Genomic DNA, 27,068 nt, shown 5'->3' with positions numbered 1-27,068 from the left:
TTACCTGCAGTGCTCTCTCCTGCACAAAGCTGCATTGACCTTTCTGCTCACAAAGGTGGAAGGAGAGAAGGTTTTTGCCCAGAAATCTAAACCTTGCCCCCAAGCTGAAACAAGCTGTTTCTGATTAATTTCAGGATCATGGAGGAGGAGGAAGCAGCCACAGGAGGATATGAAGATTTCCTTGGACAGAGGCACTCTGACGTCTCCACTGATCTGTACAGCTCACAGTTTGAAAACATCCTAGACAATGCGTCTTTGTACTACAGTGCGGAATCGCTGGAGACATTGTACTCGGAGCCTGATAGCTACTTCAGCTTTGAGATGCCACTCACTCCCATGATCCAGCAGCGCATGAAGGAGGGTGGACAGTTTTTAGACAAGACATCAGCCTTGGGGCAGACAGATGTCCCTGACAGGGAGGTGAAGGGATGTGGTGAAGGCATTGCCAATGGCTTAAGGGATGCAAGCGAAACACTCTTCAAAGGAGATGTCACAGAAGTCCCTCATCTGGAAAGGTAAAAGCAGTGGGTGAGCTTTCTGTGTGCCTGCTGATTTTCCCCCAGTCTATGTTTACTTCAGTGTACTGTCACAGAGTGTAGTTTTGCCTCTTTCAACACTACAAATTTTCTACTGAGGATAATTTCCAGGGTGACTGCAGGAGAGAAATGAGCCATCCAAATCTGCCATTCATAAGAAAAGTGCAAATTTACATTATGAAGGTTTATTAGGCAACGCTGATTTGTTGATAAGAGTCTGTCTAGTATTATCACATCTCTAGCAGCTGTCCCAGGAGGAGTCAGTTACTGGTTACAAATGAACCTTGTTCAGCTCCAGTTGCTACCTGAATTTATTAGCAGCAACTTTAGGAGCGGTAACACTTTGTGTACACAAATGAGTTGTCCAAATGCAGTTTGTGCTCTGGATGTTAAAGATGTGTCTCTGGGCATAGCATTTGCTGTCTTGAGGCCAGTAGGAGTTTTGAACTTTACTTCAGCTGGGATGAGATTTTGTTCCCACCTGATTTATGGGTTAGCTGCTTCTTTCGTTTGTGCACTAGTTGCTTATTGAAAGAGGAGTGAGCTTTGCAAAAGTGTTAATAATTTCTATTTAGGTAAAGGGGACAAAAACCTATTAAAAGAGTCACGTGAGAAGCAAAAACTCGGCTGAGTGGTCAGAAAATACTGTACAATGTAGAAACTCACTCCATGTGCAAACTATCCTCAGAGTATGTTGTCAAAGAGAGTGGGGACAGTGAAAGGCAGCCACAGAAAAAGTGGGAGGTTGAGTCAAAAGCAGAGCGGTGAGGGTGCAATGCACCTCAAAGGGGTGAAGGACCTTGTGAGTGACAAAGATGCCTCTGGTCTTCATCCTCCAGGGATGGGATGTTATGTAAGAGTCCTTAGACCATTCCCTTAGATGGGACTGGTCTAGTTTGAGCTTTCCTGGGAGTAAGGGCGGGGAGATCTTTTATCTATTTTATTTCTTTTGTGCTAAAATGAAAGAAGTCCTTTGAGCAGAAGTAGTTTTGTTAACTTTATGGGTTAAGGTACGGTTTGCTCTTAAAACAACATGCAGAAGGACTTCGCAGTTAAAATATTTCTCCATCAATCCTACAGTAAAAAAGGTGTTTAAATCTTGTGTATGCATGGGGCCTGCCAATAGGCAGTAAGTGCTGATCTGCAATAACCTGTATGGAGCCAGGAACTGAGGACAGTCCGGAGACTTGCCGCTCCTTACTTATAGCAAAACCTAAGACTGACATAAGACTGGACAGTGGGGAACAACCAGCACATTCAGATTCTGATTTTCTTACCCTGTAGTTGCAGCATCCAGTCTCTGAAAGGTACTGTCAAATAAGGCCCACAGTGGTTCATCAAGAAGAAAATTATGACAAAGAAAAGGTGTGCTTCGATGAGTCACATTAGGAGCCTGCTTAATGTGGATTTCACTTGGAATTAATTTTAGTTTAGATTTGCAGCCATACTGATAAAGCAGCAGTAGATTTTAAAATCCTTCTTTCCTCAATTAATTAAGAAAAAAAAAGACAAAAAATGAGTGTTCTTGGTAGCGGGTTTGTTAGGGATGAGTCTCAAGGGCTCACCTAACGTAGGTGCCAATAAAGAATGTCACCGCAGCAGTATGGCCAGCCACTAGTATGCCCAACAGAGTAATCCTCCCAACAATAATCTTACAGCTAACAGCACCTTTCCTTCTCCAGTATTCCAATATCATGTTGTATTGGACTAGATGCGTGTGTTGTGTGGTGACTGGCAGGTGACTGACAGGTGGTGAGTCCCGTTTTGTTTCTCCAGTGGGGAATCCCGGCGTTAAGAGTGCGTGGGTGAGAAGTAGTGTGTGAGCGCTGGGGGCGACGCGGGGTTTATCGCAGAGGGATCACGGCGGAATGTCACGGTGATGCTCAGGAGAGCCAGAAATAGCCTCCTGAGCCGTGGCAGCTCAGGGAGTTTGAACGCGCGGTTGTGTCGCCTGAAGCAATCCGAGACTTAGGTTTACCCAAGTCTGCGTGTGCGATACGTGTATGGCACCTCTGTGCCTGCTGCCGGAGCCCTCGTTTCCTACGGTGCCGTGAGCCTGCGCTTGTGCTTGGGGCTGCAATTCCTCACGCAGAGCGCCTGCCTGGCGCTGCAGAGCGACGGGGGCACCCTCCGCAGTGGTCCAGCCCTCCCGGAGGAGGAGGAGGAGGAGGGTGGGGGGAGGCAAGCCCTCGGCTCCGCCGTGCCCGGCCCGGCGCGGTGCTGCCAGAGCGCTCCGTGCGCTTGGCCCGGCCGGGGCTCCCCCCTCTCCAGCGCCCCGCCTGGAGGAGAGCGGCGGGAAGAAGCGCCTCCCAGAGGGGTGGGGGTTGCTGTGGGGGCTCGGCATGTGGATACTGGCAAGTGCAAGGGGAAGCGGGGGGATTTCGGGTGCGGGGGATTTGGGAGCAGAACAGAGCAACGTGGCAGTGCGGGACAGCAGGGAGCAATAAGACCCCTCTTCTCCGGAAGCGACAAAAACCGAAACCAAAATTTCATCACTGCTCTGTGCCGTGGTATTTCGGTGGCATAAAAAATGTGTGGGGAGGGAGCATGGTTTCAAGTACCAGTACTAGTTATTGAGGGAGCAGTGAGAAACACGTGCAGTTCTTGTCCCAGTACAGAAGGGGACAGCCGACAGTGAGAGCAAGGCGGCTTTACACCTGGAAATTGAAAGCCGTGTGCCAGTTAGGAAACGAGGTACCGGGTCTCCCTGTGGCCATTCCCCCTTCTGATAGCAGGTAGCTGAGTACCACAGCCACTTTTGCACCTGTCTGGAGGGATCCAGAGCATAACTCGGACAGGGAGTGAGATTTTGATGCATTAAGGCAAGGAAACCTGGCCTCGTAATGAATAAGCGGGAGGGTAACATCCTTCTCCGCTCTTAGGAAATTGCTGGCTTTGGGAGGGGTCAGCTCTGGTATGTGAAGGCCGGTCACATGCCTTCAGAACTGAAAAAAAAAGGGAAAAAAGTTATTAGAGGCTTTCAGGCTGCAAGTTCCTATGAGCTCCTGAGTGTCTGAAGATCTCATCCCTGCTGTCCTCCCTGTCAGCTGCTGGCCGTTCTTAAACGCAGTAAGTCCTGGCGAGAGCTGTATGATGAACCTGCCTGCTTTGACAGCCACCTGCCATGCTTCCTTAGGGTAGGGGGATATCAGCTGCCCTGGGTCTTCCTGCAGAGCAGGCTGGCATACTTTTGCAAGCAGTCCTTTCCTGGCATAGCTTAGGTGCCCTTTGTGCCTGGCCAGTGGAGGAGGGATGGCTGGTGGAGAAGGGCAGGCAGCTTGCCTTCCTTTGGGACTCTTGTGTCTTTAGGGTGGAGTTTATTCTCCTTCAGTTCTCTGAGATTAGCTCAGTTGGTTAGAGCATGGTTCTAGTAATGCCAGAGTTGTGGGCTTGATCGCTGTGTGGGCCGTTCACTTCACAGTTGGAGTCGATGATCCTTCTGGGTTCCTTCCAACTCAGAATATTCTGTGATTCTGTGATGGTTATCCCTCTTGAGCGGAAAAAAAAATAATTCTGCCGCTGAAGTAGCCTTAAATTTCCACAGGAGGGGGTGGGAGAACAGGGGGAGGAGGGGTAGTGTGTGAGGTTTCAGAGCTGAGCGACAGCCTTGCTGGGTGTCAGGGCACCGTGGGATCCTCATGAAATACGATGAGCCGCAGGTTGCCAGTGTAATGAAGCTTTGTAATGACAATAAGGACGTTCCATTTGGGCCGTGTTTGGTGCCCTTGTCTCTGTGTGATCCTTGCACAGGGCATGCAGTCCCCAAGCTCACACCCATGCCCCAGGTGCTGTACTCCTCCCTTCCCATGCCAGTGGGCTGTGTGAAGATGAGCAAGGCTTAGCCTCTTATCTGGGAGTCTGGTCTTACTTCTACAGGCAATAAGGAGAACTGTTTGCAAGCTACTGCCAAGACATTGAGCTTGAGTTTGCATTGCCTGGACTAGATGTAATCATTTACAAATTGATTCAAATTGATGATCCAAATCAGGATGGCGTGAAGAGGATGTGTTCCAAAGCAGTAAGATATATCTGAAGGAAAAAGGAGTTATCTTTCCTATGCATACCGTAGACAAAGCATCAGCATGATTAAATGCAAAGTGTGAAATTCTCTCTATGATGATTTCTATCCTTCTACTTTCAGACTTGAAGACTGGACTTCTTTTATTCTTTACTTTTACTGCACACTTTACAGCAGTTTTTCAATTCCCTCTCCCCTTGTATGCTAGAGTCAAAGTAAGACATTTTAAAAAACCCACAAAACCAAGAACTTAAGGTATTTCTTTTCCTGTGTTGTCTTGGGAGGTATGGTCTCTGTTGGCAGGACATTGCCCAATATTTTTCTAAATCCAGAGAGAAAATAAAACATCTGTATTGCAACTCCTAATCCTCAAAAATGCTGAATATTTGCCACCTGCTATCATCTTCAAAGAACTGCTGGTGCTCAGCAAATTTCTGCAAGTCCTGTTATTTTTTTTTCCCCTAGAGATGCAAACACAAATTCAGTCACATATATATTCAAGAGGGTAAGAAAACAAACTCCCAAAAGCAATCTGGTGATTCTCAGAATAAATTCACAAAAATGTAGCCTGCAATTTCCATGCATGCCAGGTTACTTTTAATTGTTGGGGCCTCCTTTAGTAGTTCCCATGGTGGATATTTTTCTTCTGTATATGGGTCATTTTCAGCAGTTTCTTAGTTGGCACTCTGCTTGTTCCTTCTTTAAGACAATAAACTTTGTTGACAAATAAACCCAGTTTTGATTCCTTTCTCCAGGCTGATTCTGTGAGTCTCTTCCCAGTTTATCAGTTACCCTGCATGCTGGTTATAATTCTGGTTTTCAGTTTGCACACTGATGTTTTTGTCCAAAGTAGCTTGTCTTTGATTTTTCAATGTAGATACAAGACTCAAATATCTAACATGTAACCTTTATACATTCATTTTATTAGTCTGTCCGACAGAGGTCTGGTAGAATTTTTTTCCACTTAGTGACCTGGTTGAATTTTTTCATGTAGTGTGAAATCTGCTGAGATCCCTGTTTTCCTCCGTAGATGTTTTTTCAGCTTAAGACATGCCTCAGCTCATGTCTGGGAGACTCTGGGACGTAGGAGAGATAGGACAGTCAGAACACAGTACTTCATATTTGCTGCCACCCATATACCCAGAATAAGGAACGTTAGTCAGAGGGATGGCATTGATTGTTGTCGTTGGAGAGCAAATGCATCAAATGCATCTGCAGCTGGTGAGCAAGCAAACAAGTGCTGGAGTCCCTTTGCTGGCACATGGGCTAATTCATCTGTCAGTTGTTGAGCCACTGCTAGCCACAATGTGCTGGCATGGGTGTGTGTTGAATCCAGGTAAAGATGAAGCGGCACAATTCACGGGTAAATTTCTCACACCGTTGGTATTTTGACAGCTGAGGATTTGCCTCATTACACAGCCTAGTGACTTCTAAAATGTTATGCTACACTGTTCACCTTGGTATTCCCTCCAGGAAGGTGTAATCACATTATGAAGGCTCTGGAGGTATGCTGTACCGAGTGTGCCTTTGCTCTGGGTAATGAGGTGCTTGGAAGAGCAGTTCAGTGAGAGTTTGTAAAGCTGCTTCTAGTTCCTAAATAAACTGTTGTTTTAGGGAAAAAAAGGGCTGCTGACTTTTCGCCTCTTCAGTTCCCAGCCTCCTCTGAAAATAAAACAAACAAAACAAAAATCCAGGAGCTGACAGAGACAAAAAAGAAAAAGAGAAAAAAAAGTGGAGCAGCTGATCAGTTTGCTACACAAAGAGCCTCAGTATAGAGCTGTCAGCAGCTCAGTTTCTAAGCTGGCATCTGTTGGCACATCTCCATTAAAGTCAAAGCCATTTAGGTCAGGAAGCCTTGATTCACCAAAACCGAGGCATCTCTGCCAGCTCTGAGCTGGTCCCGAAGTGCAGCCTGCCTTCACATTCATTAGCCACGACTGGCTGCTAGTCAAGCCCCTCTCCATGTTACTGCTGGTTAAGTCTCTTCTTCCTCTGTGTGTGTGTTGGGATAGAGAGACAGAGCCTGGCAGCTGGCAGGACGGCGTAGAGAGCCATGTATGTCTTCAGATGTGATGCTGGAGCAGCGGTGGAGCAGAACAGGGCACACAGCGTGCAGACTCCTTGCTAGCACAGCTGAGTGAGCTGTGGGTTGGTTAGTGATTGCTTTTCCTTCATTGTTTTTTCTTTATTATAATTATTATTCATTATTCCTTTTGAGGACAGGTGGTTCATTTTTGCTGTGTGGTTTCAATGTAAAGCTCCTGTGTGATACTAGTGCCAGTGCTCAAGTGCTTTGTCTGCCCATCTGTAGGAAAGCCTGAACCAAAAGGTGTAAACGCATGTATTTTTATGCATCTATTTTGCTCTATGCTGGGGAGTACCAGCTGGGCCAGCTGCCTGGTTAATATGTACTTCCTGAGCCAATCTCCCAACAGTTAAACCAAGCCCAAGCAAGGGGGGGAAGTACTCTGCTGGCTTCCCAGTTTTGGTCCTGTCCTGGAGGACCCCACAGGAGCCTTACAGGGAAAGAGGGTCATGTGCGTGCTGAGCACAGGGATGGCCCTTGACCCCTGGAGCAGGTGGGCTCTGAGAGGAAAGCCAGAGGGTTCCTGAAACATGTAGGGGCTGAGTATTTTCTGAGTAAGGCCATAGGTGTACAGTACATTTGTTGGGTCTGTTTTTTATTTGTGTTTGTGGGCAGGTGGATCAGATCCTAGGTGTGGGACAATCCTAATGCATTCAAGAGACCAGTCTGTATGTCTATGTGTGTCAGAAATGTCCATTGCAAGGAGGAGCCCTTGGATACCCTCTGTGGTGAGGGCCAGATTTTCACTCTCTAGTCGCGGTGACATTAATGTAGTGAGTGCCCCTTTGCAACCACTAACCCTTGCCATTGCAATGTAAGGAGCCTGAGGCCAAAATGGAATCAAACCTGAAGTATTTTTAGCAAGACATTTGTACTTCAGATGGCAGCAGGCCAGCATGTCTGTGTAATAAAGTACACACTGTCTCTCAGAAGGACTGCAATCCTGTCCCTGCATGTGGTGGGACTTCTTGTCCTAATGCTGTGATCTTGTAACAAAGATTGCATTTGCTGTCCACAAGCCTACCAGAAATGGTGTTTTCTGACTGCTTTAGCTGTTCACTCCCTTTTTTACAATCAGTAAGAATTCTTTTAATAATAAAAAAAAGACAAATAATTAAGGAAGGAAGAGGTTATTTTTAAACAGCAGTGTGCATTTCAGCCCCTGAAATTGACTTCGTGGGTGTATTTTACTGATAACCAATAGGAGATTGCAGGGATTGTTACTTTTAACTTTGCACCTCTCTGTGTGATGTGACGAGGCTGAGGTACTTTTTAACAGGTGCTTGGTGGTTACTCTGGCTTGTGGAAACTGTCCTCACTTCGTATGTCCTGGCTGATGCTGTGCTTGAGAGACACCCACTGAATTGAGTTGGAGCGAAGTGCAGCTGTGTCAATCCTCAAAGAGGGATCTACTTCAAAGCATGTCTTTGAAGAGAATCCATACGTAGGACTTCAAAGCTGATTAAACCATTTGGAGTAAAATAGCACACTGAGTCATCTGCTAGGAAAGGGCATTATTTTTATTTTTTTATTATTTTTCTCCCCTTCCTACAGTTGTACCTTGGAAAAACCCTGGAGCTGAAGGTAACTGGCAAGGTAAATCATTGCTTGAAGTGCTCTGTGCTCACTCTCTCCTGGCCCTGAAGAAGCTGGTTTGGAGCTGCAGCAAAGCTGCAGCGCAGCCGTTCACAGCCCTTTTGTGTGATCGGGTCATTTGTAGCAGGAACTGACTCATCAAATCCCACTGCTCCCGGGATTTCTTCACTTTCTTCAGTGGGGCTACTCGATTCAGAGCTGGGCTGTTCAAGCACAACTTTTCAGGTGCTTTTAAACAAAATTCAGACTGTGCCACTGGTTATGTCTGGTCTGCTCTGAAATGTGAAATGGTCTCATTCACTGAACGGCCACATTTCTCTGTTGCAGAGCAGGGGTTTGTTTCCTCGGGGCAGGGCATAGGGGGTGGAGGAGAGGAGTGGGGCAGGCACCTGACTGTTCCTGCTTTTGTGATGTCACTGCCATGCTTCTGAGGGGCTGTTGAACTAGAAATAGAAGGTGCTTTTTGTAGATGGAGTTGATGTATGGAGGAAATGCTGTGTTGTTTTGGATCTGGGAGGAGAAGGCTCCGAGTGAAAGCATTTAAAACAACAGGGCGAGCATGGTGCTGCACCGGGTGATTATCAGCTTCAGTGTGGCTCCCCAGTGGATGCTGTACCCCTGCTGAAAGCAACATGGGTTCTGGCCCTAGCTTTAGCATGCCAGAATGTCTCTCCACCCTTCCTTACTTTTAATCATTGCTGTGTTTTGCTATGATGGATTTTGCTGGCAAATGCCTGACACAGCCTGCCTTAGAGTAAAGCTGATTAAAGGCATGCGCATTTATTTGAGAGAAAAAGTTAGTTTCCTTCCTGTTCTTTCCTCCTTTCTTTCCAAAAAGACTGTGAAGGTTCCAGCTCTGTCTTAACCAAGTTTCCCGTGCAATTGGAGCAACCAGTGCACTCCCTCCAGACATGTACGCTCGATGAATTAGTGTTCCTTGGGGAAGGAACATACACATCCAGGGGAGTCCACGTGCCACAGAGCATCTGCTGTGCATCAGTGTGGTAAAAGTGGCAGGCAGTGGCAAGCTGGGATCACTGAAGTGGCTGGGATGAGGGCAGCACTTAAGCTGGGTTGTCACAACCTGCCACTCAGTGTCAACTCCGAACATCACTTCTTTGTTAGCAGCTGGGGCAATTGTTCTGTGCTTTTACTCCACAAAGGAAAATGGTGGTACGCTTTTCTTCCTTGGGATGAAGCAGAGGGTTTTTTTCTCCATGGATTTGCTAAAAATGAAGAGCATACCAAGGTTTGAGGCATCATGAGCTCATACTCAGGCTGAGGTTTCCTCTTGCAGCCTAGCTGACTGGGAGAGTGGACCACTGAGATATGAGGAGCCTGTATCGTTACCATTATGTTACTGGCCTTGCTCTATTTTTCCTGGAAGTTGCAGCCATTCTTCAATCATGCATTGCTGTGTAGGGTTTCAATTTTTGTGGTACCTAGGGTGGAAGACAGGGGGAATAAGTGAATCTAGAATATGCTCAAACAGATCAAGTGTACTAAGTGCTGAGCATGGCAAGATTGAGATATCTTGGCTTTGGGAGCTAAATTACGGTAGAACTGGTCGATAGAAGAATAAGGGAAGAAAACTGTATAAAATGTTTCAGACTCTGCCTAGCAGTTATGGTGTGTTACAGGAAAGCTGGAAAGCCTGGCAGAGCTTACAGTCTGTTGATGTTTCATCTGTGAGCTTGGAGAGGTGCCTACTGCTGTTAGAAAGTATTGCATTTACCACAGCAGCTGTGTATCGAATTCCTGTAATTTCTGCTGGATATGTGGTCACAGCCTCTATGCATTCTCTGTTGGTCTGGGGATCCTTTGGCAGAAGGAGAAAGGATGTATCAGGAGTGCATTGCATGGGACAGAAATATCAAGGTCCAAGGACCTGGCCACAGCTCCTGTGCTGAGACTGGACAGATCTGGAGGGTTTTCTTGTAGCTTCTGTTTTCTGTGTTTTCTGATAGCAGAGATTAATTTAAGTATCTCTGGATAAAAATCAGCAGCCATTGCTGGACAGGCAATTACGAGTAATATTACAGTCCCTTTTGGCCTTGAATCTAGGATTAGGGGAAATACAATCTATTACATTTTTCAATCTGCTTTTTTTGGTGAAGGTTTCTCATTTTTATGTGACAAAGAGTAAAGCTGCATGAGAAATGCATGTCCAGCCTTGCTCTGTATCACAAAGCCCTTTCTTGGCACTGTTTTGACAGTAATGCTGCTGTGGATTCTTTATGTGTAGAAACTGTAGACTGCAGAAGAGAGACCTATTTGCTGCCTTGGTTGCTTTAGCTCTTGGCTGGAATTCACTATAAGCACTTTACAGAGGGAGGGAAGTAATACTGAGTTCAGCAGACTGGTAAACTGAGGCATGAAGGGAAAACGATACACCCGGAAAGCCTTGGAAGTGAAACGTCAGCGCTTTCCCCGAGTAACAACTGATGGACCCTGCTAAAATGTCCTGCCCTGAACGCAGCTTGCACAGTAGCCATGTACAGGGTGTCTGCATTTCCTAAGCCTTCAGTGATATGAGCACTTGAGTCTTCAAGCCACCTAAAACACTTGAAAACTGAAGTCTCACTTTAATGTTAAGAATCTGTCATTTCCCCTGAACAAGAGTCTTATGTTACAGACAATGTGTATTGATGTGACAGCTTTTTGGTACTTGATATTTTTGTACTAAGTGCAAAAAGTACTCACTTAGTGCTTACTTTTTGTACCAAGTACAGAGAGTACTTACCTGGCCCGTCTTTGTACTAAGTAATAAGCTAATCAACTGCCAGAATTAACTATTGGAATAGCAGAAGGAAATATGCCTTATTCTTCAATGCATTTATGGGCACCCTCAGTCAGGACGAAGCTTTAAGCTAGGGAAGTTGGAAGATAAGGTTTCTTAGGCAGCCCAGCTGACTAGTTTTGGCAAGCAGGGGAAAGGGCACACCCTCCTTCTTGCTGGGTGTTCCTCCTTCGCATCCCAGCCGTGGCTCCCAGAGGCAAAACAGAAGCTGGGAGCTGCTGTACTGTTAATTTCACTAAGTGGCAGATGCTGGTACTTCCTTTCTTTCTGAACTTGTGGTGGTTTGTGGTAACGTTGACTCTTGTAGTGCATTGGTTCCTAGCAGGGTGCAGATGTTTCTTGTCAGCTTTGGCCATCTTTCAGGGCTATAAATACTACCTTTAATAAAGAGCATTGGTGAAAGAGGACTGTGATTTATAGTGAGGCTCTGTGAGTTGGCATGGCTTTTGAAGCATGCTGCTTCTTTCATTTTGTACATAAAGGACTCTGTAGATGTGTTAGCTCACCTGGGTATCCCTTGCTTTTGTCCGTTGTTAGAGATGGGAATTTGGTGCAAGTTGTGCCTGATTTGAATGGACAAGGTGTTGCTCAGGGCGTGTGTCAGGGTACTCTGTCAGTTGCTTTCTTCGCAAGTTTGTTATAGGCCAAATTTAGAGAGTTTCAGACTTTGGCTAGGGGTTTTGGAAATGGCCAAGGAGGCATTTTTCACAACAATGATGTCAGGAGGGGCTTTTTTTCTTTTTTAGGATAACTGATGGCCAGTAATGTTAGTGTTGTTGGAGTTGTATTTACATTAATTTCCTACTGGAATTAGTTTCCTACTGGAATTAATTTCCTACGAGACCTCTGAAACTGACTCCATTTTGGTATAGCACCTTCCTATTCACACTGAAATAGATGCAAACCAATGCAAATCCCCAGTTCTTGCAGGAACAGGTTAGATTTCTGTTTTCCCCTGGTACTTGATAAAGAGGTTGTAACCACAGGGTGGATTTGTGATATTTCTGAAGTTTGAGCAGCACTGAAAGGATGCAAACAGAGCTAAAACGGGCAAATCTCCTTTCTATAGGAGCACTGTATGCATCTTAAACCATGGATGAGAGGAGAGGTAGGAAAGAGGCGATGATTTGTGGGATGCAGAATACCGAATATTTATAAGTCCACCTTATATGAAAATCGCATCTTTAAGGGGTTAATAAGTGGCTAGCAGACATTTGAGTAAATGGCTAGATAATTGTTACTGGAACACAGCAACCAATTGTTTTAACCATGGCTTGTCAAGCCTGGAAATTACAGTGGTGTATGGAGCCATGGTATGTTGTTTAAAGTGCTGTGCGTTTAAAGTCAGCTTTAACTCCTTCCACTCAAATCTGCCTGTGCATGACCATTGCTGATCATTCATTAGCCCAGTGTGAATGGGGTTTTAGTAGAATTTCTATATAGAATGAAAATATAGAAATAAAAATAGAAATGCTGTCAAGTGCACAGACACATACACGGAGCTGAGGTTTTGCAAAAACTTTCATGCCTGTGTCAGAGAAAACTTTTCTAAATTTAAAAGCCTGCCTGTGTGCAGGGATGTGTATGCGGGGGTGTGCTTTTTGGTGTGGAGGGCTCTTGCCTCTTTGATGGGAGAAACAAAGCAGGCACACAGCTCAGCCAGAGCTTTCCTATTGTTGTAGAGGTGGGAGGAATCTGTAAGTGCGTGATTTATCTGAAGTACCCTGGGATTGCCATACTGAGGATCTTGACTTTGAGCAGCTGGTGAGGGAAATAATTGCCACCACGAGGGAGCAGGAAGGAAGCAAGGAGTTCACCAGGCTGGCGTGGATGGCTTGTGTCTGTCACTCTCCAAACTGGGTTCCTTGCTCTGAGTCCTACTTTTTCTAGCAGTGACTTCCAATGGGATGTCCACGGCTCGTGGAGGACACAGAAGCCACTGAGAGTTCTGGCGATACTGTTTTAGATTTAAGGAATTGTATTCTTTTCAGGACAGCTGGGGAAGAATGAGGAAGGGACTTGTTTTGACTCAGCTTGGAGTAACTGGCTTAAAGACTGCATTTCTCCTGAAAAATGACTAATTGCCTACCTTTACAGAGGCCTCTTCAAGCCAAGCAAGCAATTGGGTTAAAAAATACTAACGCAAGAAGCACTCAGGTGCAGTTGTAGGCTGATAATTGCGAAGAGCTCTCTCGGAAGTGAGCCGAAGTCGTGGATACCTAGCACAGTCAGAAGGAAAGTCCATATTTGTCTGTCTGTGTTAAACATCCTTAACTTCTGCTGGGTGCTAGGTGAATGTCCCTGTTCTACACTGCTTCTTCAGTTAAGTGGATTTTGTTACATTGTGTCATCTTGCTTCTGTATATTTAATTGCCTGCTATTCTAAGAGGAAACTCTAATGTTATCCTATTTTTCTTCTTTCCATATTCTTTTCCTCTCATAGCAATGATGAGCAGCAGAATGTGGTGTTAGAGTCCAGTACAGCTATGGGGAGCAATGAACTTCAGGAGAAAGATGCCACTGGAGCCAGTGGCCACGATGTCAGCAATGGCAGCAGCAGCAATTTGGAAGCAGCCAGGCGCCTGGCAAAGCGCCTCTACCATCTGGACAGATTCAAACGCTCTGATGTGGCAAAGCACTTGGGTAAAAAGTATGTGCCTTTGGCCACACTGTTCTTCTTGCTGGTTCTGGAGGGGTTCACTCTTGAATGATAACCTTTACTTATTTCTTTGCTTTTCTTTAGCAATGAATTCAGCAGGCTTGTGGCCGAAGAATACCTTAAATTTTTTGACTTCACAGGCATGACGCTGGACTGTTCACTCAGGTATGATCCCATTTGTGGACTTTATGTTCTTGTTTTTGTAACAGTGCTGTTTGTAGTGTTGTCCTGATTGGTTGTCCTTTTGCGATGTAAGAACTTGAAAAGAGGACTGTGATGTATTATGGGGACAGAACTTTCCTCTTCTTGGTGTGCTTGGTGTGCTGCCATACTCTAGTGCTACTGGAGTGTTGGCAGTTCTTGGAGAGGGAAATAGTTGGGTGGACCTGCTTGGAGATAGTCCTTAATACAGAGGAGCTGGAGGAAAGTGTTCAGTCACTCACAAAACAGGGGACTTGTAGTCTGCCAGGTGCTTCTGGGGAATTATGGTGTTGCTCACTGCTGATCCATACAGGCTTTCTGGCTGATGCCCTTTGGAGCTTTTTCTGCTTTGCTGCAGTGTACGAAGAGCAGAGTTTGGTGTGGCTTGGCAGCTCCCCTCTCTCCCCTGAGGCATCCAGAAATGTGCAGAACAGCAGAAGCTTCCATGCGGAAAATGCTGTAGTGAGTTTGGTAACTGTCGGCGTGGGTGTTTGAAAACCCAGGCCTTCAATTTTCTTCTTTTTACACTGGAATCAGGCCTCAACTATGTTTGTTTTCAGTACTTTTTTTTATCAGAAGGCAAACCACCAAGTTTGTGTAGCAGTGTCCTGTTAGCATAGTTGCTGGTGTTCTGGTGTTATGTAGGAGGTGTTCATGCACTTCTTAGTACCCTTGCAAATGCATTCCTGGGGGTGTGATGCCGTAAGACCATAGCAGATCCCAAGGAATCCCCAAAGCCCTGCATGCTGAGGGCAATGGAAATGGAACATGCCTGCACTAGCATGAATTGCCTGGTCCTGAGGCGGGGGGAGTAAAGCCAAGGTGGAACACCCACTCAGCGCAGGGTGGGAGCTGCTGGGCAGTGGGAGGTCTGACGCTCATTCCAGGTTTTAGCACCCCTGAAGCATGATGCTAAATATACCCTTATTTTAAATTGTGAAATCCAACACATAATTGCTTTGTGGCACATATTTAGGAGGTCTCTACTCCCCATAGATCTCCTGTTAATATTAATAGTTCTGACCTTCTCTAAAATGTGCCCAGGCTCATGTAGGACTTAAACAAGCCAGGGGGTTGTTGAGGTTTCAAGGGTAGCTGCAGTAATTGACAGCTACATGTCCTGAGCATGCAGCAGCAGCTGGGGACAAAGAATCATCCCAAAGCCTGGGGAAACTGAGGCATACTGCCTTGTGCTTGGAAGATAGTGTGAGGTAACAGTGCTGTTGTTGCTGGCTTGTTGACAAGCTGTGGTTTGTTGAGCATTTTGGAGGCAGCTGCCCAGATCCATGCTACCTCCTAACTGTGAGAGGCTGTTGAGCAGCATCAGTGACAAGTCTGAGACCTGGGAAGGGTTGTTCCTTCACTGTCTCCTCCCTGGATCCATGTTGCCCATGCATCTTTTGAGTGTCTCTGGTACAACCTCTGCAGGACTACAGGAGGGGAGGAGGTGGGGTGGGTACTCCAGTTCCTCTCAGTGTCCATTCTGGAGTCCAGCCCTGGACATGGTGAGAGCAGGCTTCAGGCTGCTCAGGGACCTACTTGGAGGTTCCCTGGGAAAATGCTTTTGAAGGTGCTGGGGTCTGTCAGTGCTGGTCACCATCTCCTAAGGGTACAGGAGCATGCAATTCCAAAATGTTGGAAGTCAAGCAGACAAGGGAGAAGTCTAAATTGAATGACCAGGGATTTTCTGGAGGTAATGCAAAAGAAGGAAGGTGTTTTCTTAGGTGTTTGCCTCCCACATCACCTGACCAGTGGAAGGAAGTAATGTCATGTGATGTGGGAGGAATACAAAGTTGCTGCTCACCAATGTAGGGAGAAAATTCTGTAGACAAGGTTCAATTGGAGTGGAACATGGCCAGTACTGTGTGGGACAGCAAAAAGATTTTTTTAAAATGAGTCAGTAGGAAAAGGCAATGCTGAACGGCTCAGTGCATTGAGCTGGAGTACCATGGCTGTAAGAATGATGTACTCCCAGCTGACCCTGAACTTGTGTGGGATCTGCTGCTGTGTCTGGATCCTCATAAGTCTGTGGGGCCACATGGAATTCATCCAGAAATATTCAAAGAGCTGGCTGATGCCATTGTGAGGTCTCTCTCAATGATATTTGAATGGTCTTGGGAATGTGGACATGTCCCAGTTGACTGGAAGCTGGCTAATCTTCAAGGAGGTTACTATTGTGAACACGCAGCACTTGCCTTGGCAGGTTTGCAGGAATGTGATGTAATCAATTTGCCAGGCTTTCCATATTTGTATTTCAACCATCTTCAACCATAGCAGAGAGGCTTTACTTGCTTGGCCTGCTTGATTGCAGCGCATGCATCTCAGTTATGGATAAATGGGAGACAGTGTCATGGGTAAATCCACCTCTTGATCACAAACCCACATGTATGTTATGTCACTTCTCTGATGACCTGAGGTGTCTTGAGCCTGCTGAGCCAGAAGTAATTCACCCTTATGTTCCCAGTCCCAATTTCCTCAAGACACTTTAATTTTGGTGCTCTGATCCACCTCTCCATTGTTGCCATGTTTTTCCATAGCCCGACTCCTGGGCATGTGTGCATCTCATAATGTACTTTTACAGCCAACTTCTCTACCAGGGCAGTGATGTCTTGTCACAATTCATCAGCCCATATGGGTTTCCCTCTGCCCTGCAAATTGTCCTTTTTCCATTGGTCCAACCAGCCCAACAGAGCATTTGCCACCATCCACAAGTCAGTGTAGAGGCAGAATGATGGCCATTTCTCTTGTTCAATGGCACGTAAAGCCAACTGGATGGCTTTTATTTCTGCAACCTGACTTGATCACCTAGTCCTTCAATAACTTCTGTGACTCGTCACACAGGGCTCTATAGGGCTGCTTTCCATTTTTGATTTGTCCCTGTGATACAACAGGAACTGTCAGAAAAGAAACATTATTGCTTTTCATTGTCAGGTAGCTGATTGTATGGTGGGGCCTCCTCAGCATGTGTCATCTTCTCCTCTAATAATGATTGTAGTGTAAAATTTTGCCTTTGGGCCAGTTAGTGATGACTTCCAAGATCCCTGGGTGATTGGACTTTCCCATTCAAGCTCACTGTGTGGTCAGAGCAATCCAGTTACTCCACAGTGGCATGATGTGTGGCACGGACTTTCCCTTTGAACATCCAGCCCAGCTCTGTCAGTCAGGGTGCCAGGAGGAGCTGTGGTTCAGTGCCAATTACTTCTGAGGCAGCTCCAACCCCTCTTGTAAGTTTCCAGTATTTCTATTTGACTGGGGGTGTGGCTCGCCTCAGATGCTTTGTGTGCTGGAATGTTTGTGTTCCCAACTCCAGAACACCAGAGGTCATCCTTGAGTCTCCACGTGTACTTTCTTCCTGGCTGCATTGTGGAGTATGTTTTTCCGTCTTGTGTTGTCCTTACTGGCTACTGCGTGAGTAATCTGTTTAATTTGTTCAGAATTTGTTGTTGTTCAGGACCCTGCTTGAAATCATTCTTCTTTGGGATCACATGATAGAGAGGTCTTACAATCTGCCTGTAATCTGGAATACACATCCTCCAAAAACCCACAGTGCCTAGGAAAGACTGTGTTTCCTTCTTGCTGGTTGGTGGGGACATAGCTGCTATTTTGTTGACTATGTCCATTGGAATCTGATGACATCCATCTTGTCATTTTACTCCTAAAAACTGAATTTTCTGGGCAGATCCCTTGAACTTATGTTGCTGTATGGCAAAACCAGCCTTCAGGAGGATTTGGATTATCTTCTCCCATTTCTCAAAAACTCCTGCTGTGTCACCCCACATGGTGATGTCATCAATATATTGCAAGTGTTCTGGGACCTCACCCTTTTCCTCACTTCCTATTCCGGCACAGTCTGGATCAGTCCAGGATAAATAGTGGGTGTGTGTTTTCACCCCTGGGGCAGTCAGTTCCAGGGGTACTGGATACCTGTCCTGGTAAAAGCAAACTGTGGCCTACACTCTGCTGCCAGAGGAAAGGAGAAAAACATGTTAGTGATATCAATAGTGGCACCACTTTGCTACCTTGGACTCCAGCTTGTACTGAGGTCGCAGCATGTTGGGCACAGTGGCACTTGGTGGTGTGACTTCATTCAGGCCATGATGGTCTGTCAATCCCTGCTTTCCACTGGGCTGACATACTGGCCTTATAGGACTGTTAAAGGGTGAATGAGTCTTGCTGACCACTCCCTGGGTCTCCAGTTAACAAAGTCATCTCACAGATGGGGTCACAGAGTCCCATGGTGATGCAGTATTGTCGATGGTGCAGTGATGGGGTAGCCATCAGTACCTGTTGTTCTTCAACCCTCAGAAGTCCCACTGGGAAGGGTCCTCTGAGAGACTGGACAAGGTATTCAGTTGTCTAATTTCCTCTGTCTTCACAGCAGCTATCCCAAAAGCTCTTTTAGGTCTTTGAAATGCCGTCTTCTGAGGTAATCTGTGCTAAGGATTCCCATGGCCTCTGGGCCAGTCAGAGTGGGGGTGCTTCTGCCATTCGTTCCCAGTCAGGCTTACTTCAGTTTCCAGTACCGTTAGCTGTTGGGATCCCTCTGTCACCCGAGAAAGACGTATTCTGTCCCTACCTATCTTGATAGCATCAGGGTGCTACATGATGTACCGGTGTGAACTAAAGCCTTACACTCTTGTGGGTCTGATGTGCCAGGGCATTGGATCCACACAGTTCGACAGAGCTCATTGTCCTTTTCTTCTACCTGGATCTGGCCTCTGTAGTTCTGGTAATAGTATGGGTTTCTCAGTTCTTGCAAATGTGAGCTGAAGGTCTCTTCAAGAGGGTCAGAAGTAACATCAGCCCATATATTAAAAATTAGCCCTGTCCTGGCCAGAACCAAGAGAGGAGCACAAAGCAGGAAGGACAGAGAAAACCCTGTGAAGACTCACTTGTATCTACTTGTGAATTGAGTTACTTGCAATACATTACATGTGAAATTAAGTTATTACCAGGCAGATCACACTCTGTATGGGTGTGAGATTGTTGCAAGTACAGCTTGTCTCTGACCTTACATCAGAGAGAAAAAATTAAAGCTTATGCATTGAGACTAGATAGATGTGAATGTTCCACCAATATATTCCTCGCCTCTCAGATCTGGTTTTAGTTTCAGTCTCATGGGATATTTAAAAGTTGTCTATTAGACACTCATTTTGTATGTCTTCTTACTTCAGGTCCAGAAGGTTTGTTTTCAGGCTTTTTTTAGAAGCATCGTGATAAATGAATGAAGAAGGTAATCTTTGGCTGTGAGACACATTTTTCTAGCAGGAGGAACAGCAACGAGGTTAAGAGGAGGGGTGGGCAAGTGTTGGAATAAAAGTGGGAGATGTGAGTCCTTCTCACTTCTCTGCACAGGCTGGCTGGCTGTATCCAGTGAGTGTGCCCAGGTGTGCCCCAGCCCTGCACGCTGGATTCTCATGACCAAGAACCTCAGGAGGGCCAAGTTACTCCTGCAGCTGTTGAAGCTCAGTGGGAGATGTTGCAACTCTTCTGCCCTCTTCCCCAGCTATTTTCTGCAGATCAGGGAGTCACACTCCTCCCTGCAAGGTGACTGATGTGGTCCTGGCCACTATGATAAGTGACCCTCTGGAAGTTGAACCACACATTTGGTGTTAGCTATGAGTGCTCTGCACTTGCTTGACTTCACGACCTGGAGTAACTTCTCTGATTTGGAGGGCAATCCTAATGAAGTAAAGTTAAAAGATGTAGGGGTGATGGGCAATTAGAAGAGGATAGAGAAACATCATGGATGTCTAGTCATGGATAAAATACATGTGTTCCAGTTCCTTGCCCAAAGGAAAGGGAAATATTAGAAGTAAGATAAGAACAGCTCTTTCAAATAGTGGAGTTACTTATTATTTTGTATGTTCCGTGGCTGAGACCGGTAGTAATTGAAATCTTCCTTCATTTACTATAATGTTGGAATTAACTGCATACGGAATGATAGCCTAATTTCCTAGAAAGGCTTCTTGGAACCAAATGTCTGATGTGCACTTATGTACTTTGTTGTGATGTGTGCTTTGCTCTGTGCACTGGGTGAAGCGAAAAAGAGGTTTATTACTTTAATTTCATTTTTTTCTGCTGCTCTTTTAGGAGTTTCTTTAAAGCCTTCTCGCTTGTTGGAGAAACTCAGGAACGTGAAAGAGTTTTAATCCACTTCTCCAGCAGATACTACCAGTGCAACCCAAACAGCATTTCTTCTCGAGGTAACTTTGTTTCTGATACTAAGGTCCTTGCTTGCTGCTGTCTTCCTTCATTCTCACCTTCAATAGCAGGTATGGTGTATGCCTAGAAAATGAAGCTGTGTAGTCACTGTGCCACACTTTAGAGACTGTCTGTGGTGAGTGATGAAACCCTCAACAGGAAAGGTGTTTAGGCCTCCTCAGTATAAATCCTCAGTTGCAGCACCTCCAGATTTGAATGCCTTCAGTTGTAGTTTCTGGTCTCACTGACTTAGGTGTATGGGTACTTGTATTCTAGCTGCACTCTTGTGGACAAGAATAGGTCCCATGTCAGGTGGAAGAGAAGCTGTTCACTTTCTGTGCTCCATTCAATGTTTGTGTCTGCATGCACTGGCATCAGGCATGCCAGTTTGTGCCAGTTGTGGGGGCGAATTTTGGGTGCTGTATCCAGACCCTGGCATGGTTTTATCTCAACTAGCTAACATCAGTCAGAGTGCTCTCTCCTTGCCAATGTTTTCAGTCAGTTTGGAAATGGATGAGGGAAACAAATAAGCACATAGATCAAACCTGAGAAAACTGGGATTGCGGAAGAGGACAAACTGTCTGCTGGCGTAACTGCTGTGTTCAGCCAGACATGCCGGCAGAGCCATGTGGCCCTGTGATTGCAGCACACGCTGATCACACACTGAAGGGGAAGCATGAAAAAGAAGGTAGTCATGGGTTAAGCTGTACGTTTAGTTTCAAGCATAAGTGAGAAAGAGCTGCTACACTTGGTGGTACTGCAGTGCTTCCTTACCCCTTGCTTTGTAACCCACCCTTGTTGCAGTGAGATGATGTTTGGCCAGTTTGCACATGTTCAGCTTTAGAGACTGTCATGCTGGAGAGGGGAGGGGAGGAGTTAGCAGTAAGACATCTGCTCCTGTGCTGTCTCTGTCCTCTGCCTATTGCCTTTTTTGTTTCAAAACACTGCAGGCAGCCAGGTAGAATGAGTATGTCATGTCCAGACTGAAACAATGACTTGCCTGATGTGGCTGCCTTGCTCTAGTCCAGGGTGCAAATGGGAACTTGTGACCTCTGACCTTGAGTAAGCATTTAAATCTTGCAAACTTTGCCCAGGATCTTGGCACTGTGTGTGGTTTTGAGCGCCACGATATAAGAAAGATACAAAGCTATCAAAAAGTATCTAGAAAAAATGGAGTAGGGTCTAGAGGAGAAGCCAAATGTGAAGCAGTGAGGTCACTGAGTTTGCTGAGCCTGGAGGACACTGAGGGAAGATCTCGTTGCAGTTGCAACTTCTTGTGAGGGGAAGAGGAAGGGCAGACACTGATCTGTGGTGACCAGTGACAGGGCCTGACGGAATGGCCTGAAGTTGTGTCAGGGGTGATTTAGGCTGGATATCAGGAAAAGGTTCTTCACCCAGAGGGTGGTCTGGCACTGGAACAGGCTCCCCATGGAAGTGTTCACAGCACCAGTCTGACAGAGTTCAAGAAGTGTTTGGACTCTGCTCTCAGGCACATGGTGTGATTCTCCTGTGCAGAGCCAGGAGTTGGACTTGATGATCCTTGTTGGATACCTTCTAAACTTTCTTGGAAAGTTTGTTTTAAAAGGGCTTAAAGTACTACTTTTCACTGAGATGGGCACAAAGAAGAACTTGACAAAAGTTCCCAGGAGGTTCAAAACGAAACTTTCCCAGCAAACCTTAGAAGATCAGGAATTTGGCAACATTGGAAACAAACATTCAATCAAAATAAAGCATTTGACAGAGCATTGACTTAACAAACTTTACTCATCCAACCCTAGATTACCTATATTTCAAGAAATGGAAATTAGGAGTAGAAAAGAAGGAAAAGAGAGAAAGACAGAAAAACAAGATACAACTACTGCCCTGGATTCTAGTGTGGTTTCAGCTGCCATAAAATCTGAGAACTATAGGGACACAATGACATCTTGGGGTCTGCTCTGGCGTTCTGTGGCAAACAACCCCCGGGAGGGCTTCCAGTCATCTGGCCACCCTGGGACTTGACTGAGGCTTCAGGGCAGGATGTGGGGCATTGCTTTCAGTGTGCCAGTGATTGATGGCAGTCCTGGACTAGAGGCTCCAGAGGGGTGGGGTGTGGAGTTTTCTGCAGAGCTGCCCCCATACACACGCATTTCAGTCGTTTTGAGCCAGTAACTTTTTCTAGAGTCAATCACACCTTCCAACTCTATTTTGTGGTTCTGTAAATCTGGCTTATTGCTGAAGGCCTCAGCCATAAGACCAGTTTAGAAACCTCTGGAGTGCTCTCTACTTAACAAGGAGTCAAGGCAGCAAAAATAGCTGACTGTAGTTCTCTAAAATTCAGTCTAATTAAGTTCTGAATGAGGAGGGAGCCAGAGGGGGAGAAAAAAAGGATACCCTGCTGCACCCACTCTGCACACAAGAATGAACGTATTTTACTTTTCCCTTTCTGCACTGAAGTAAATTAAGAAAAAGGTGTTGATTCAGATGGTAGCATTGTTATTAGCAAGCAAAGAGTGACACTGTGGTGTCCTGTCTGTTTTGCCTTATCCGTGGGTATCCTCATCCAAGGATAGTTTTGACAGTTACTAAAGGATGAAAGAAAGGCTGTTCTGGTGGCAGCTCTGTGGTGACCTCATTGTTCATTTATTTAATTATGTGTGTTTCTTGATAAAACAGGTTCTCATAAAGGGAACAGACTCAATTAGTCTTTGAGGCTCAGTTTCAGCTTATTAAAGGTCCAGCTGTAGTTTTGCATGTGACTCTGGTTATGTCTCTTTCTGCAGATGGAGTTCACTGTCTCACGTGTGCCATGATGCTGCTGAACACAGACCTGCATGGCCATGTGAGTATGCACAGCTTTATGTAGACTGCTCCTACCCACATCATGCTGGGATAGGATGGTCTTCTGGCAGTCCCCATGCTGGTGGCCTTCTTCTAAAGCCTCTGCAGACAGCAAACAGTGAGAAGGCTGCACTCCCAGGCTGTTGTCCTGGGCAGACCTTTCCAGCATAGCTTGATCAGTTATGTGTAAACTGGCATTATGCCTGGCTTTGCCATAATGTCTGAGCATACTCCCTGTCCTCAGGCCCATCTTTCTGGTGTGCTTACCATCCTTGCTGCAGCAGGCCCTGAGCAGGAAGCTGTGCTTGGGGTTAGGTTCCCCTTACAGTATGTACAAACATGTGGGAAGGTAGAATAAAGATGGGAGGTGAAGAAATTTTGGGGAGGTCACAAAGAGAAGGTGGTGTTTGCAGTATGCAGTTGCAGGGGCCAGGTCTGGTGGAAGCAGAGTTCTGCTCAGACAAATGGTGGGTGTACTCAGAGCCAAGAGATCGGATGGGGGGATGTGGGCATGCTGAGAGGGAGCCCTGTGTTCCTGCACTGCACACCTCTCCCCACTGGCTGTCTGGGGGAAATAGTATTCTGGTTTGAGCCCTCTTAGTCACAGTGCTGCACAGTGCCAGCAGCCTTAGGATAGGTATTTCAGCACCCATGGTGCAATACACCTGCTCTGCAAGGTATTCCCATGCTGATGAGAGGCTTCCTCTGCCCTGGAGTTAGGATGGAGTGAGGAATACACAGGGAGCGTGGCATGATAGCAAGCAAAAGCAGTGGCTTCAGATGGGTGGCTCTGGGGCTTCTCTCTGCCCTTCCACTGCACCTGCAAGGGCTCTTCCAGGTGGGTGTCCCTTACACATTAAGCTCTTACATATTAAGGGTGTTGGGTCAGGCAGCAGGACATGGAGGCAGCCTGGGTGTGTCTCAAAGGGCTGCTCAGCCCCTGTAGGGGCAGGTATTAAAACCAAGGTTTGCATATTCTCTAGGAGTTTTGAGACCCACCTCCTACTAATTGAATGGCTTTGAAGGCTGTGGAAGCAGGAGGGGGAAGGGACTTGTGAAAAATTTTTTTCCCTGAAGGTTTAGCCTTCTCTACTGAAGGGTGTTGTCAGTCACACGTGAAGCTGAGCGGGGTGGGGTACCGGAATGTGCCCCAGTTTGCCTCTTAGCACACATAACTTCTGTTGAGCACACCTGAGTCTTCCTGCACAGGTATCCCACTCCCCAGAGTGATGAGCAGCCTGGGGCTCCTGCTTTCCAGCCTGCCTGGCTTCACAGTCCAGGGGGAGAGACCAAATGGTCATGCATCAGCCTGGCAGCAATTCCCATTGCTCCCTGTGAAACTTTGTGGGCCCTACTGTGTTCCTGCTGTCTGCAATAGGTACTGGGGTAAACGATCTGGCTGTAACCCGTCATTGCTGCTGCTGACTCTGGTTGTTGCAGTGTGTAACTTTGGAGGCTTATCCTGCTGGCAGTTGATATTGTGTGATAAGGTATATGAAGCTATAGTAGACTCCTTTTGTATTTTGTCCATGGGTGTGTGTCTGTGTTCCCTCCAACTCCTCTGATCTCCTGTAATTTTGGTCTTCCTCTTATTGCTTTGCATTTTTCCTCATAGGTGGTAAGTTTGGCATTTTTGACTTGGAATGCAGCCCTTGCAGATATGCCTAATTGCCTGTTTCCTAACAAAGATAATGCTTTGCCCCATCTTTACCAGGATTCTGCTGGAGCAGAAGCAAATGAGTCACGGGGCTTTGTCTACACTGAGCTCCATTTGTTGCTGACATACTGATCATAAGCGCAGACATTTCTATTTCACAATAAGCTCCACTGCTTGTACGGCTGTAATGCAGTTGCTCTTCCTTCAGTTCACACTTCCCTTTAACTCTTGTAGATGAACTCTTACTTATCCCCTTTATTTTACCTGTCTTGCCACACTTCTTTCTATTTGTAACTGAACAGTTTCTGCTAGGTGTGTCTTGGAAGTGCATGCCTGCTTCTCTGCACGGAAGTCATCCCCCAGACTGGTGCTAGAGAGTTTTGAGGTATCTCTTAGATCACCAGGCACATCTTCTGGAACTTCTGTGGCCCTGTATGGAGATGTTATATTTGGTGCTGGAGCAAAACAGCCATTTGTCTGCAATGCCACATTGGCATTGATTTTGGTCAGCATGGGGAAGCTGCAGACTACTGTGTGGAGGAAACAAATGGAAGCAGGCTGAAGTTGCAGGGAGAGAGGAAAGCACTTGCAAGTCTACTAGACCAACTCCAGCCTGCACCTAAAGACTGCAGTTATGAGCTGTGTTCTACAATCTTAGCAAGCAGAGAGCCAGGGTTACAGCCAGTCTGTGTTGTCAGGAACTGTCCTGTTGCGGGAAGCCAAGCATTGTTCTAGTGTTACTGCTTGCCTTCTTCCTGTGGGTTTGTACTGGCTTCAGGCTATGGGATCTTCCTTATTGGCTAGGTGAGGCTCATGGTCGTTTTCCTACTCTCCTGATCACACATTATGGAAGGGAAATAGAGGATGTGCACTGTGCTATCACGTAACTCTTAACATTGAATGGTCTTAATTACCAGCTGGTGCCTTTCGTTGGGCTCCAGTCCTGTGTTTATTTGGGATCCTACTCCCAGCCCAAGACAAAGATCACACAAAACTCTTCCGCTGTATTTCTGCAGACAAAGCATACCCTGACAGTGGAAAAGTCATCTTCACCTCCATCTCCTGACTGACAGTGTGCCATCCTCAAAGATACCCTGACCATCTCAGAGCTCTGTATTCCCCACTGTCTTTACCATGTTTCACAGCTCATGTCAGGCTCCTTTCCCTTCCTCAGATGTCTTTGGTGTCCTTTGTTGTCAATGCAGTGTTGTAATTGCTGCCTACTCGCAAGGCTCCCCAAATGCTAAGCAGGGAACTTCTAGCACCTGAGGGACTGAGTACTGACACTTTCTCTGAGGGGTGATAGAGAATGGGATTCAAAAGCAGTTTAGGGCAGCCTCAAGTCTCTAGATGGAGTTTGGCTCCTACATGGACATAACTGGTCCTTTCCCATTTGTGGCTTATTTGGACAACTTTCAGTTTGAAACTTAGACAGGAAGACAGAAAAGAGAGCAAGCCTATGGAAATGTCAAAGCAGCCTCAGGCTGTGAATCAGAAAATGTAATGGCCACTCCTGGGCATCACACTCCAACTCAGGGCAGTTGCCACTGGAAGGGAACATTGGAAATTGTAAGTGAACGGTCTGGAAAGGGCCGTAGTCAATGTTTCCTTGTGTCGCATAGCAGGAAACTCAAGTAGAGTTTTTCCATCAGGGACTGGTTGAGCTTCTGGAGACATGGGGATGTATAACAGCATGCAGATATCAAAGAGCTTCATAATTTTTCTCTTCATTACCCCCAGTATTAAGCTAGGGGGTTTTTTGGTGGGGGGGGTGGGCCTTGGGTGCAAAAGCACCTTCCCTTTTCTAGCTATGTGCATACAAAGATGCTCATCTATGAGTAATCTCATGAATGCTTTCTCAGTACTACCTGGCTTGGGCTTAAAGGAGAGCAGGAAGATGCATTTAATCTGATGTTGCTCATTCCTGTCATTTTGGAAAGCAACAGGAATATGATGCTGTGTTTCTCTGCCATCTCTTACAGAACATTGGGAAAAGGATGTCCTGCCAAGAGTTTGTTGCTAACCTCCAGGGGATGAATGATGGCAAAGACTTCCCGAGAGGGCTCTTGAAGGTAAGGAATTAACTGCAGAATGTGGGTTTCATTTTTACTGAAAGATGGTTCAAAACAGAAAACCCATCTTGCATTTTCTGAATCTTAATTGTCAAACATGACAAGTGATGGGCATGGTTCTCCTCCCAGAACATACATAATGTATACAGTTGATAATATATTCTGTTGTTTTCCCTCTTGCCTTCACTTGATGATGGAGGAGACTCTCTGCAGTGCAGAAGGGTGAGACTGAGCTGCAGCAGGTCTGGCCCCAGAGCTGTGTGCCTTGTAAACTCCTGTGGTCATGCCAACCCTGACTGCTGTCTCCTGATTACAGCGGACAGAAGCAGCCAGTTGGCTCTGACTGCAAATACATAAGGGCTAAGCCTGATCTCTGCGTACAATCTGGAAAGCGTGTGTGTTTGCTCATCAGAGGTGCT

At 46.2% G+C, this 27,068-nt stretch overlaps 1 protein-coding gene across 2 annotated transcripts in view; it reads left to right on the top strand.

Moving 5' to 3' along the window:
* The window catches only part of PSD3 (pleckstrin and Sec7 domain containing 3), a 115,573-nt gene that overhangs the window by 27,647 nt on the left and 60,858 nt on the right, over positions 1-27,068 (top strand). The window contains exons 4-9 of one of the 2 annotated variants that reach the window (XM_085042282.1): positions 135-515; positions 13,480-13,686; positions 13,780-13,860; positions 19,990-20,102; positions 22,863-22,921; positions 26,560-26,649. In XM_085042282.1, the coding sequence (XP_084898408.1) occupies positions 135-515; positions 13,480-13,686; positions 13,780-13,860; positions 19,990-20,102; positions 22,863-22,921; positions 26,560-26,649 (931 nt within the window). The remainder of the gene's footprint in view (positions 1-134; positions 516-13,479; positions 13,687-13,779; positions 13,861-19,989; positions 20,103-22,862; positions 22,922-26,559; positions 26,650-27,068) is intronic. The other variant, XM_085042283.1, reaches the window with a different exon arrangement.

The sequence above is a fragment of the Lichenostomus cassidix genome, chromosome Z (assembly GCF_008360975.1).
Source record: "Lichenostomus cassidix isolate B80296 chromosome Z, HeHo_3.0, whole genome shotgun sequence".
NCBI lineage: Eukaryota > Metazoa > Chordata > Aves > Passeriformes > Meliphagidae > Lichenostomus > Lichenostomus cassidix.
The sequence above is the reverse complement of the archived record's forward strand: the minus strand, read 5'-3'. Positions and strand labels throughout refer to the sequence as shown.